Here is a 12,353-nt window from a genome sequence, read left to right as displayed (position 1 = left end):
AGACACGCAACCAAGCTTCTTGCGGTGCTTACGTTCCGGCCATAGCAGAGCGCGGCGCTCACGCCACCGCCTCGACGCGCACCTCCTTCGTCGAGGCAAGGGAAATGTAAGAGGCAACCGACACCCCTTGCGCGCTCAGTGTCAGGTCCTCCTTTAACGGCACATTGTGCATGATGAGGGCAAGCGGGCGTGTCTGATGGCCGAACCAGTGCGGAATACGCTTGATAACATCACCCACTGTGTCTTGGTCAAAGACAATGTTGCCGATGAGAATAGACTCGACCGGGCCAGAGTTGATACGGATGCAGGATCCCATATTACCGCACAGGCGTGCCATTCGCTGGCTTGCCAGCACACTCGACGTGTCAGCAGATCCCAAGATGAGCACGAACGCGACGAGCGCGGACAACGTGCCGAAGAGGCAAACGAAAAGCGTAGGCTGAAGAGGGACCTTCATTGTGGCGCATGCGTTTTTCGTCTGCTTGTGTGCTTTGAGACTGTTAGAGAGCGAAAGCTGAGAAGAGTGCCGGGGGAGAGAGAGATGATGAGTTGGGAGGTGATTGGCTGCGTAGATGAGCAGCCGCTGGAAAAGCAACAGAGAAAGGGGAAAATAAAAGCGAGAACGGATAGAAAAAAAACGTGAGAAGGAGGCCGACGAGACAAAGCGGGAGCCACAGGCGGGCCTCAACCGCAGAGGGAAAGAAAGGGAGACGGGAGAGGGGCGCAGGCCTGAGGAGCGGCTCGTGTTCGTGCGAGCCTCCTCGCTTACACTGATCAACTGCAAAAAACGGCGGCGTGGACGGCACTGACGGAGCAGACAAAACCCCGCAGCGAAGAAGACGGGGAAAAAGAAAAACGGGAGAGAGACACGCCGATCTTCGTGGCGAAGAGGATGCGAATGCGAATGCGAGTGGGCGTGCGGGCAGTTCAGTGTATGAAAAATAACGGTAACGAAGGGCCTGAACGTTGGCGTCTGTGGGCGTGTGCGTGTGAATCGTTCGGTTCTAGACAGACGGAGGGGCGAGGGAGGAAAGAGAAGATAAAACGTGAGGGCGGCGTGAGAAAGATTCGAGTGATGGGGCAGGCGCGCGAAAGGAATGCAAGTGACCAGAGAGAGAGAGAACGTCCGTGGGAGAGCTCGATAGCAGGGATGCGCTACACAGCCATGAGAGAGAGGCAAGGAGACCGAGGGTGGTAGGAGGGAAAGCATGACGAAATGAGCGATAAACATTGAGGAGCAGGCCGACGATGGCGAGGCGCGGAGTCAGCCTAAGATAGAGAGAGGTGCAAATGAGCATGCAGACAAGGATGGCAGGTGTGGGGGGGGGGGCCTCTGCAAGTGGCAACGGCTGACACACCCCCTTCGCTTCCCCAGAGCAAAGAGAGCTGTCTTCGAGGGCTTTGGGAACCAGACCCTGTTTTGTGTATTTGTCTTTGTGGGTGAGGAAGAGGTCACAGTCCGCTTTACACTGCGAGGAGCACCGGGCACACGACGGCTGTGAGAGACGACGCAACTCAGGAAAGATCGAGAGGCACATACATAAATATAGACGTATACGCTTACAGAAAGGAGTACCGTTTGCACTGCCTTCCGCTCCTTTTCCACCGCTCCGCGCACACGGTGCCGTGCTGGTCAGTTGGAGTTTCCTTTCATCTCCGTTCTTCGCCGTCGCAAACACGTGCAATGCGAATACAAAGTCCCTGCTCGCAAGGACAAAAGGGGACGCCGTACCCCAAAATGTTCGAGCGAAAGGGTGCAGCAGTGCTACCCGGCCAGCCTCCTAGTCGACGTGGTTCTAGCGAGGGGCGGGGACGAGCTACGAATCACCACGCAATTCGCAGCCACCAAAGCTCGTAGCACACTGCGAGGGACGTCCCCGCACACCAGCGTGGTTGGGGACGGCTGCGGTCCTGGAGAAAGGGGCAAAGATGGACACTTTGGGTTCGACGATAGAGCGTCAGCGGTGTGACCGCTGTCAGGCTGCAGCGCAGTTTGTGTGAGGGAGCCACATAGGGCTTGAATGGCTGTTTTACAGGCGCTTGAACTCCACTTTTTTTGGCCGACGGCGTAGTGATGCCGAATAGCCTCCGGAATACAGCTTGCAGTCGGGGCGAGTTTGCGAAGCGGGTCTTGAGGAGAAGGCGGTATGCTGCTTCGAGACAGTTTCCCCGCGAACGGCACCTGACACCTCCGCACCGACACGTCCGGGCGGCGCCGATCCCACGCGAGCAACGGCGGCAGCAGTGCGTACTTGGGAAGGCCCGAGGCGATGTCGCACTCGTCACCTCCCCTCTTTGCACGACGCTCGTTCCGTTTCTCGACGCCCAAGTATTCCTCCACGGTGTGCTTGAGAATAAAGTCGCGACAATTGCGTAGTGTACTCCCCAGCTGCCACATCAGCACCGTGTGCCCCAGCTCGGCGATGGTGTGCGCCACCAACGCTCGCAGGTAGACATGCGTGGCGCGCTCCCCAGGTAGGGCGTAGTACTCCATGCCCCACACCACCTCGGTCGACCACAACAGAACCTTCAGTTCACCAATGACGGCCTCTACAACGTCCGCCTTTGCCTTGTTGTTAGCTAGAAAGCAGCCGGCTATGTCATCCAGACCGAGATAGTCGTAGATGGCCAGCAGACCGTGATTCGAATCCAAAACGCGCTCAAAGTACTGGAGTTCAGCCGTCAGTCCACCCTCATCAGCCGGGAAGACGGTGTGCATTCGGTCGGGGGTGAGGCTCTTGAAGAAAAAGTCGCCCACCATCTCGAGCCGCTCAAAGGCTTCACCACGATGAATACGCTCGTTGGGGGGCGGCGCCTCATTCGCTTGGTCAGACCTCACTGAGAGACAAGAGCGAAGAACCCCACGCGACTTGAGAAAGTAGAGTAGGTAGCGCACCCGCCATCGCCGCATCCGCAGTTCAGTCGAGGAAAGCGAGAGGAGACGGTCAAAGGAAAGACTGCCCCGCCTAGGTGGTGGATTATGCAAGTTGTTCCACCAGCGTCGCATGATCACATCTACCAGGTCAAACTCGCGCAGTGTGCGCGGACGGTTGTAGAGAAGAGCGCGACTTGGCACGCCGTCCTCAGCGAACAGCGGCGACTCAGCATACAAGGCATGGAAGCAAGAAGGGGCTGGGGCGGCAGGCGTTGCTGTGTGACTTGACACTGTCCTTAAGAAGCGTTTGCTCTCAGCCGACGAGTTGGGCTGGTCCGACTCCGACGGCAGCGACGGTGATGAGGTGGCCTGCTCAAGAAACGTGAGAATCATACCAATCGTGCGCTTCAATAGTGCAACGCGCGGTATGTGGTCGACGCTGTGGATGTGCGTGCTGTAGCTGCCCTCCAGACGCGCGTTGCACACAAGGCAGAGTCGGGCATCACTGTCGTAGAAGTACCGCTTATCGGAGCGCGGATCGTCGGCCTCGGTCACAATGCGCTCTGCTTGACTGATGGCTTTCCGGGAGATGACCGCCTCTTGAGCAGCGTTCACACACCACTCCTGCACCATGGGGCTGGAAAAAAGCTTCGTGACCTCACGTGGCGTTGGCTGCGATGACGATGAACATGTCACCGAAACCAAGTGACGATGATGTATGCGCAAAGTATCAGGGATATGGCAAAGCGCTCGCCACACAGAAGTGTGGTAAAGACGCATCGGCTGCGCAAGAGAGTACATTCAGGGCTGCACAACTTTTTTGGGGGGCAGGGAGAGAGGCAGCACCCCTCCTTCCGCCTCAAATCGCACAATCGAATCAGTCTTCGTGCAGCCCTTCAGGCTTGAGAAAGGAAAGATGACGAGGGGAGGTATAGGAAACGTGTGAGCAGTAGCAGCTCCGCCTTGCGATCACCGCCGGACCGCCGTGCATGCGCACACACGACCACGCTCCCAGCGCGTGTCTGAGGCGCTCGCGATAGAGCTTCTGGCGGTAGTGCAGGTGCAATGGGGCACCTTCGGTCTGTAAAAGTTGTGTGTTCGTAGATCCCTCCCTCCGGGACAATGGACGAGGGAGGATGGCAACGAAGATAGCCGAAGAGGTAGACAGAGTGAACAGAAAAGCGAGAGATCGGTATGGGATGGTGGGGGAGGGGAAAACAGCATGAGAAATGAGGTGGAGCCTTCTACGTCATCCGCAGCGCATGCGACATCAGCATCGCAGCCATTCTCATCTTCTCATTTTCACTCGACGACGTTCTATTTCTCCGCCGTTTGCGCCGCACACGCTCTCACCCTGAGAGGGCTACAGCATACAGATGGAGTGTCGGTGGGCATTGTTTGCCCCTCGCGTGCGCTTTATTCGGTCTTTCCAGTGTGGGCGGGTGTGGGTGTGTCTGTTTCTTGTTGGCCTGCACATTTGAACGGCGGTGCTGTCTTAGCGTTTCGTTTGCGCCTGGTAGTATAGTCGCGCTGTCCTTGTCATTCGCCAGAAGAAAAAAAGCAGTGCGGGTCTCTCTCTCAGTCGCCTTTGGCCGACAGAGTGGCAGTGCAGTTGCCATTGCGGAACCGCGGCTGCACTCATTAGAGTACCGGACAGACACACCCGAATAGATTCGTACTAGCGAACGCAGGAGCGCGTCAAATGCGCAGAGGACGAGGCTGCAGCGGGAACCTGTGTTGAGCACCAAAGCGTCGAAGAGGAGTGTCCCCCTACAGGCACAAGGGGGAAGAAGTTGGTCGGTGCGGGGTTGAAATACACATTCTCCCAAGCGCGCAAACCGAGACGGAGGCCGCCTCGACATGAGCCGTTCAGGGGAACACAACGATTAAGAGTAAACAGGCTGAAACATAAATGGGGCGACGAAGGTGAGGGTTCGACAAGAGGCACTGCGACTGCGTCTGCGCACAGATACACCGTGAGGCGAGAGCGCGATCACGGGATACAGCGTCTAGTGGACAAGATGCAAAGGAAAAGGTATACGTAACACCATCCGGGTGTGCCTCGCGACCTGGTCCTAACGTGAGTTCTTTTGCGCACTCTGCATCCTCTTTCGCGGTCGCGAGCGACATCAGTGGACACTGGTGCCGTGATTCATGCCCATCTCGCTCTTCGCACGCCCTCAAAATTACCACTCACTCCAACTGCGTCCGGGTCTCGTATTTGGTGAGACCGACATGTGCGCAAGAGGTAGGGAGGCTTCAATGGGGAGAAAGCAGCAGCCGCGAGAAAGAAGTATTAATGTGCTCGTCCCTTTCCATGAAACCCGAGACGAGTTACACCCTACCTCTGCCCGTCACAGCCCCCCTCCACATGGTGAGAAGCGGCCGTCGCCACACGCGCTACAGCAAATGCGCGGACTCGGTCATCGCATCACACCCGTTCCCATGGTGCCGGTCGCCACGAAGCGGTGCGCGTCTGCGGTGGGTTACGTTTCAGTCACGCTGACGCTCTGCCCCATCACGTGGATGGTACAAGCGTGTGCACCCTCGCAGCGCCCTCCGACGCAACGCTCTCCGGGACCCGAACGCCAACATCCGTAGCGATACATCGCCCTCACCTCCGCACGCCCATGGCTGCTTGACCCTGTCATCACCAGAAGTGGGTCGGCAATTTGGCAGGGATGGGGGAGGGGAGGACTGCCTGGCTTCTCTCTCACATACACAACACAGGAGAGCGGGTAGTGGGTCGCTGCATTATACCCTCGCACGGAGAGGGGTGTGAGCCCCTTCTCCACGACCCCGCCCTCTCCCCCTCTCCCGCCGTCACGGGGCAGAGGACCATGAAAGCGTCCGTAGACCACGAAAAAAAAAGCTTCACCAATGAAAATAGAAAAAGCCCAGAGAGGATGGCGTCTCCCCCTCCCCTCCCCACACACACACACGCAGAGAGCGAGAGAGGCAGCAACAATAGAAAAAAAAATCTCTCTTGGAAGTGCCGCCGACGAGATTCTGGTGCACGGAATTGCGAAAGAAACCCACGCGCACACACGAAACGCCTGTCTGGACAATCACAGCACCATTGAGCACTCCACGCAACCTGCCGTCCTTCCACCCACCCCAACCCTACGTGGGTTTCTACCAAAAATGCCATGGAGGTTTGTAGAGGGCGTCGGCAGCTGTGTGTCTGCTAAAATAGACATGGGAAAATCTGCTTGCCCTCTGGGTTTCGTATATCCGGATGACATCGCCCAAGGAGGTGAGACCGACGAGGCAACAAAACTACAACAGAATGCACGCTCAGAGTGCAGAGGGCGAGTCTGGAAAAGAGTGATAGCGAGAAGAGGAGGAGGGAACATGGAGAGAGCGACAGAAGAAACGGCACAGGAGGGTACACATACAGAGAACACATACACAGACATGCAAGAAGACACGCGAACGCCGACGAGACATCGCGCTCAATGGGCGTTTTTTTCTTTACATCATCCAACAGAAACGAAAAAGAAGGGGAGAAGAGCTCCGGCAACTACGACAGCAGCGTCACCAACTCCTCCGCTGTCGGGCGCCGAGTAGGGTCGAACTCGCAGCAGCGATGGATGGCGCTCTGCAGTTCCTTGTCTTGCAGGTTCGTTGGTAGGTCTGGCTGCATTGCGCACAGGGTGCCCGTCTGTAGACTGTGCCGTATTTCACCCGCGTAGTGCGCGACGAACAGGTGGTCGGGCTCTGTGTAGTTGTGCCACGGGTGGACACCCGTCACCATCTGAGCGACGGTGATCCCGAAGCTGTAGATATCCGCCTGCTGGTTCCACGTCCCCAGGATAGCCTCTGGAGCCGAAAAACGCGGCGTCCCCCGTACGGAAACCGCGTCCATCAAGCTACGCCCCAGTGAGGCGGCACCAAAGTCTGCCAGCTTGCAAGTGCCGTCAGAGGTCACGAGGATGTTCTCCGGCTTGATGTCGCAGTGCAGCCATGAGTGCTGGTGAAGGTAGCCGAGCCCGAAGAGCATGTCGCATGCGTACTTGCGCGCCGCCCGCTCCGGGATGACCCCGAGCTTCTGAATGAGAGAACCAAGCGTGCCGGCAGCCAAATATTCACAAATAATGAAGAAGAAATTGTCCTGCACGGCGCAGCAGTCGTAGCCGACGATGTTCTCGTGCCGCATCTGCGATAGCGTCTCCACCTCGCGGATGAGCTGCGGAGCGTTGTTGTCGCTCAGCGGAAACACCTTCATCGCGCCCAGGGATCCGGTCTCCGATATGGAGAGGTACACTTCTCCAAAGGACCCGCGCCCCACAAGCTGCGAGGTGCGGTGAAACACCTGACCGTTGACCGACACGATACGCTGCGGCAGTTTGTAGGCACAGTGCATCTTCGCCAAACTCGCGACGTTCTCACTGCTTTGCTTGAGCGCCGAGTCCGCTGTGCGGCCAAGGTTGCCAGCGCTGGTAGTAGCGGGGGAAGCAGCAATAGGAGGCCTTCCTCCACTGTCGCCCCCGAGCGCACCGGACGTCACATAGGCACCCGTGTGAAAAGTACAGCCGTGCAGGGGTGTCGCCGCGATGTGACGCTGGCGGTCCAGCGACGGGTGACGGCGACCTTTCGACAGCATCGAAGAGATGCCGGACGTGGGGCATGGATACTCAATGCCATGCGACGGTAGAAACGGTGGTGAAGTGGTGACTGTGGTTGACGGCAGTAGAGCGCCGATACGCACATCGTGACGCTCCTCGCTGGGCAGTGTTTGTGGCCCAACCACCAGCACTGGTCTCATTTCTTCGGAGTCCGCACCAGCGGCCTCCGCGTTGTCATCGGTGCCGCGCTCATGCTGCGACGACAACCTCAATGAGCCTTGCGACCTCTCCTCCTCGTCGCCGTCGCTGCTCCTGACGGTAAAAACTGGAAAGAGGGCATCTTCGATGAAGCATGAGCTCGACACCGCCGCTAAATGCCGCCGCGACATGCTCAGTTTCGACTGCTCCCCTACCAACGCTCGCGCGAGTTCCGCCTCGCTGCCGGCGTTAAATATGTCGCTGGAGACATAGCCGAACTCGCAGGGGATCGTTTTGCCATGGGTCGCCAATGTGGCAAAGGAGTCCACTGTGGCGATGCTGACAGTGGTCATGAGGCGGGGCTGCCGCTTCGAGTTGTATGACTGATTCTCCTCGGAGAGGTGGTTCATGATAATCTCATCGCCCTCGAGGGCCTGCCATTGAAGGCGCTGTCGTCGATAGCCGCTCTTGATCAACAGTTGTTGGCGCTCCACCAGAGCGTGAATGCGACGCACCGGCCACGAGGGCGTCTCGCGTCGCTCGGCTGCGCCGTCCATGTACCTCCGCACCGCCTCCAGTGCCTCCTCTGCCTGGCGGTAGCGCACCAGCTTAAAGACAGACTTGACGAGTTGCATATCTGGAGAAAGCACGGCGTATCGGTTCCCAATGATCTCAGACACACCGTACTGCACCCACTGATGGTTATGCTCGTAGTACAGCTGCACCACATCCACCGCCACCGCTGTCACAAGGGCCTCAAAGACCACCTGGTCGGTGGCTAAGATGGAGCACCCGAGGTAGGTTTTGAGGCTCGTCAGCGACTGTGCCACCACCACGCTCTCGCCCATGATGACACGCGCCTTTTGCTGCTCCGTGCCAGTGGTGCCGACGTAGTTGTACCCCGACGCGATGCCTATGCTAACGTTGCAACCCCTGTCGCGGAACTCTTCGCGGATCGCGAGTGCACAGAGGCAGGCCTTCTCCTGATGCCGCGGCACTGGAAAATGTGAGTTGAAGGAGACGACAATCTTTTGGAACTCGATGACCTCCACAACGCCGTTGGCGCTCGCCGCATGATTCAGCACCGTCTGCACAAACAGGTTCACCACGTCCACTGAGTCACCCGCGTCCAGGGCGACGTTCGAGAGACTGACGACGAGAATCGTCGACTTCGTTCGGTGAAAACCACGTTGCAGGAGTCGCAAGTTCTCGACTGGGTTCCCAACGCTCCCCTCGAGGGTGTTCTTCAGGTGGAACCGCGGCAGCGTTTTGGCCGGCACCCCGTTCTCGCCGACAGCAAAGTCGTCCGCGGCGTTGGCGTCCAGGGCCACGTCGTGGCGCCGCAGGTTCGGCCGCTCCAGCGGCTCGTCGGAGAAGGAGTAGCTGCTCTTTGTGAGCAGCGACTGGGGCAAAAACGGACGATAGGCATTCAGGTTCGTTAGGATGTGCTGGAACTCGCAGTTGATAATATCAGCGGACGTGATGATACGAGCAAGCATGCCAGGCTTTTGGCGATCGAGCACCCTGCGCATCCGCTTCGTGTCATACGTGGCCGCGTGCGTGGAGAGCTGCGAAATGACCTCCACCACGTGCATCATCTGATTCACGGCCACCATAGCAACACCGCCGAGGAGGAACATACAGATGATGATGATGACAACGCAGATGGAAATCTGCACAAAACCGTCGCGGCCCAGCGAGGTGTCCAGTGGCACAGCGTACGCTGCAATGAAGATGGCTTGGGGCTTGTCTTCGTCCACGAGAAACCTCAAAAAGTCCTGATAGACAACAATGTGGTCACTGACCCTCTCCGTGAGAGACACATCCTTACTCGCGAACGCTTCTCGCCAGAACAACTTGTGTCGCTGCATTGCCACTGTGAAGGTGTCCACCATGTGATCTATCATATGTTTTCCCACAACCCCGCATTCACGCACTGTGGGCGGCGCAACTCCCCCACTCCTCGGGGCTACGGCTTCTCCACCGCCAAGCTGGTTGCTGCAGTCGTACGCCAGAATTGTGCCATCGTTGATGAAGAGCACGGAGTAGCTGTCTTTCTTTTTCTGCAGCCCCCTCTCGAACCTCTGAAACCAACGCTCAAAGAAACTACTTGCGTCGCAGACGATTAGGAGGCCGTCCATGACGCTCTGCCGCCGAATGGTCAGAGTGGTGTGCGCCTTACCGTCGAGTAAGGTGACGCAGTCTGAATCAAGGAAATAGCCATAGTTGTTGTTGGTCTGGTTGTATGCGTACCTCACCTTCAGCGGCACGTATTTGAAAAAAGAGCCTATCCGTGGAATCCCGAACTCGTCGACGTCGATGTGATTGACGATCATCTGCGAGCTGTTGAATTCGTCCGAACGCATGTAAAAGCAGCTCGCCTGCACGGTGTTCGGCATGCACACAATGGTGAGCGCCATGACAGGGCAGTCCGCGGTGGTGATCAGTGGTTCCCCGCACATGGATACGTAAATTGAGTGCGTCGATGGAACCTGAGAGGAGTACAGCCACGTACTCCACGCATCGAAAAAGGGAAGATACAGTATATTCTGCACTACCGCTATGCTCTCCGGTTTCCTGTCGGCCATCGAGGAGCGCACAAAGGACAGGAGATTGCGCGCGTCCGCCCGCAGCGTCTCATGGTAATTCTTCAGAAGCATGATGGAGCTGTTCAGAACGACACGCTCTCCGGATTCCAAATGCATACGATGCGTCAGCGTAGTATAGTGTTTGTTCACAAAGCCCACGCCCACTCCGCCTGCGACGGCCAGCACAATGATGATCACTAGCAGGACAATCAGTAGAACACAGTTCTTGTTCCGCACGCGCGCCAGCGTTTGTCGAACGGCCGCGTCCGCCGGGTCCTCTTCGTATTCGCTGAGGAGGACGCCATCCTCACCAGTCACCGCGGTCTTACTTTCCTTGCTGTATCTGCGGCGCAGGTTCACTAAGCTCGCCGGTTGGTCGGCTTCACTGACGACAATCACCCCATCTTCGCCATCGGGGCCCTGCGTCGGGGAACTAGCGCAGGCCGGGGTGCCCGCAGGGCACCTGGTGGTCGTGTCCGCGGGGGATGAGGGCTGAGGCTCCACAGTGACGACAGCGCCCGCTGCACGAACGCAACGGTGTGCGCTGCTGCACCGTGGCAGGTTCCAGCCGGCTAAGAGGTCGGGCACTTTGAACCCAACTACGTCGCCAATGCGCTGGTGCTGCCGCGGCGGGGACACAACACACGACTTAAAACAGCTCCGCATCTTCCGCTCGTGCTCGGAGCAGAGAATTGGGCAGGGAGGTTGCACCAGCACCAGTGGATTTCTGTCCTTGAACTCCGAGTGGAGAGCGTCTGCGGCTGTGGAGTCCCGCTGCTGCGGCTGGCGTGCACAATCTGGCAGCTTGATCCCCTGAGTAGCCTCCGGCTTCGGCTCCGTCGCGCTACTGCTACTAGGCATCTTTCGGATCCAAAACAAAAAGCAGCAAGTGTCCAGACGGTAAAACGAAAAGAAATGGCGAGAGCAAGGCGTGGACGCGGCGGGAAGGTAGACAATGAAACGAAGACACGATTGATGTAAACACACAAACAAAAAAAGACTGGCAGACCCACCAACAAAGCACAATCACACACACAAAAAAAAGGAAAGCAAAAGGGGGTAGAGAGAGGAGAGAACGAAAGATAAATTCCCCTGTGTTGAGCCCCAACGCGTCCGAGTGTAGCAGGAAAAAGAGCGATCAGCAACGAAGGCGAGACAGAGACAAGAGCAGGTCGATTCGTACTTCTCTAGGGTGGAAAATAAATCCACGACCTCCTCCTTGCGCTTCGTTCGCTGTCTTTTCGAGCTGCGCTAACCAATAGCGGTCTCGTCTTCTTTGTTTGTTTCCAATCTCGTTAGTATCTAGGTCGAGGGGACTACACACGTGGTGAGAGATGAGCTGAAAGTCATACGAGCACACACACAAATAACAGGCAGGGCAGAACGAAGCACCAGCACACCTTTCTGTTTTTTTTCCCTTCTGCTCCTGCTCTTTCTTGTTAAGGAATGAAAAGGGGTGTGTGGATGTGCGACGCGAGGCGATCCACAAAAAACAAGCCCAAGGAAACACGCTGGATGGCAAGCGTTAACATGCAGACGTCAAACGACACCAATAGAAAAAAAAGGAGAGGGAGAGAGAGGGTGAGAGAAAGGTTCACAAAGAAATAATAATAAGAAACAAAAGGCAAAGAAGAGAGAGGAAAAGGAAAATGTTTGCTCTTTTCGTTTTCGATGCGGTGGAGCACGCGTCCCAGAGACACAGACGCACACACGCACACCTCTCCAGTGTGTTAGTCTCTCAGTTGTTGCTGTTTTGCTTCGGTGGCTACTTTGTTGGCGTTGCCACACTTTTTTTGTGTTTTGTTTTGGCACAGACGGTGTGCCGCTCGGCTTTTTGGTGCTTCTCCTTCTCGGTTTGATTGGTTTTCTGCGAAGGTATTGATGTGTCTCCACGCAGCGCGAAAATGGGTGGTAGCACGTGCACTAAGCCCTACGGAAAGTCTCTTGGCAAGGCGCTACCGCGTTTTCGCGTCTTGAAGCGATTATAGTCCCTTGATGTTTCGGAAAAGTACAGGCGACAGCGTGCGTTACAATGCGAGTTTGCGAGCGTCGGTACCCGTGAATCGTCCAGATATGCGTCACGCTGACGGACGCGAACGCGGTGAAGGTCAACAGAGAATGAGC

General features: G+C 57.0%; 2 protein-coding genes across 2 annotated transcripts; both read right to left on the bottom strand.

Annotated features, from left to right (window-relative positions):
• Positions 1-1,765: 1,765 nt before the first annotated feature.
• On the bottom strand, positions 1,766-3,508 carry LMXM_36_0920 (RNA editing complex protein MP67; the record flags this gene model as incomplete). Its single annotated transcript, XM_003874388.1, has 1 exon — positions 1,766-3,508. One exon carries the CDS (start codon positions 3,506-3,508, stop codon positions 1,766-1,768), a length of 1,743 nt encoding a protein of 580 aa, XP_003874437.1.
• Positions 3,509-6,398: 2,890 nt separating this feature from the next.
• Positions 6,399-11,090, bottom strand: LMXM_36_0910 (mitogen-activated protein kinase-like protein; the record flags this gene model as incomplete). Its single annotated transcript, XM_003874387.1, has 1 exon — positions 6,399-11,090. One exon carries the CDS (start codon positions 11,088-11,090, stop codon positions 6,399-6,401), a length of 4,692 nt encoding a protein of 1,563 aa, XP_003874436.1.
• Between the last annotated feature and the right edge of the window lie 1,263 nt (positions 11,091-12,353).

This window comes from Leishmania mexicana, chromosome 20 (assembly GCF_000234665.1).
Source record: "Leishmania mexicana MHOM/GT/2001/U1103 complete genome, chromosome 20".
In the NCBI taxonomy this organism is placed as follows: domain Eukaryota; phylum Euglenozoa; class Kinetoplastea; order Trypanosomatida; family Trypanosomatidae; genus Leishmania; species Leishmania mexicana.
This window is presented reverse-complemented; position numbering and strand designations above follow the sequence as displayed.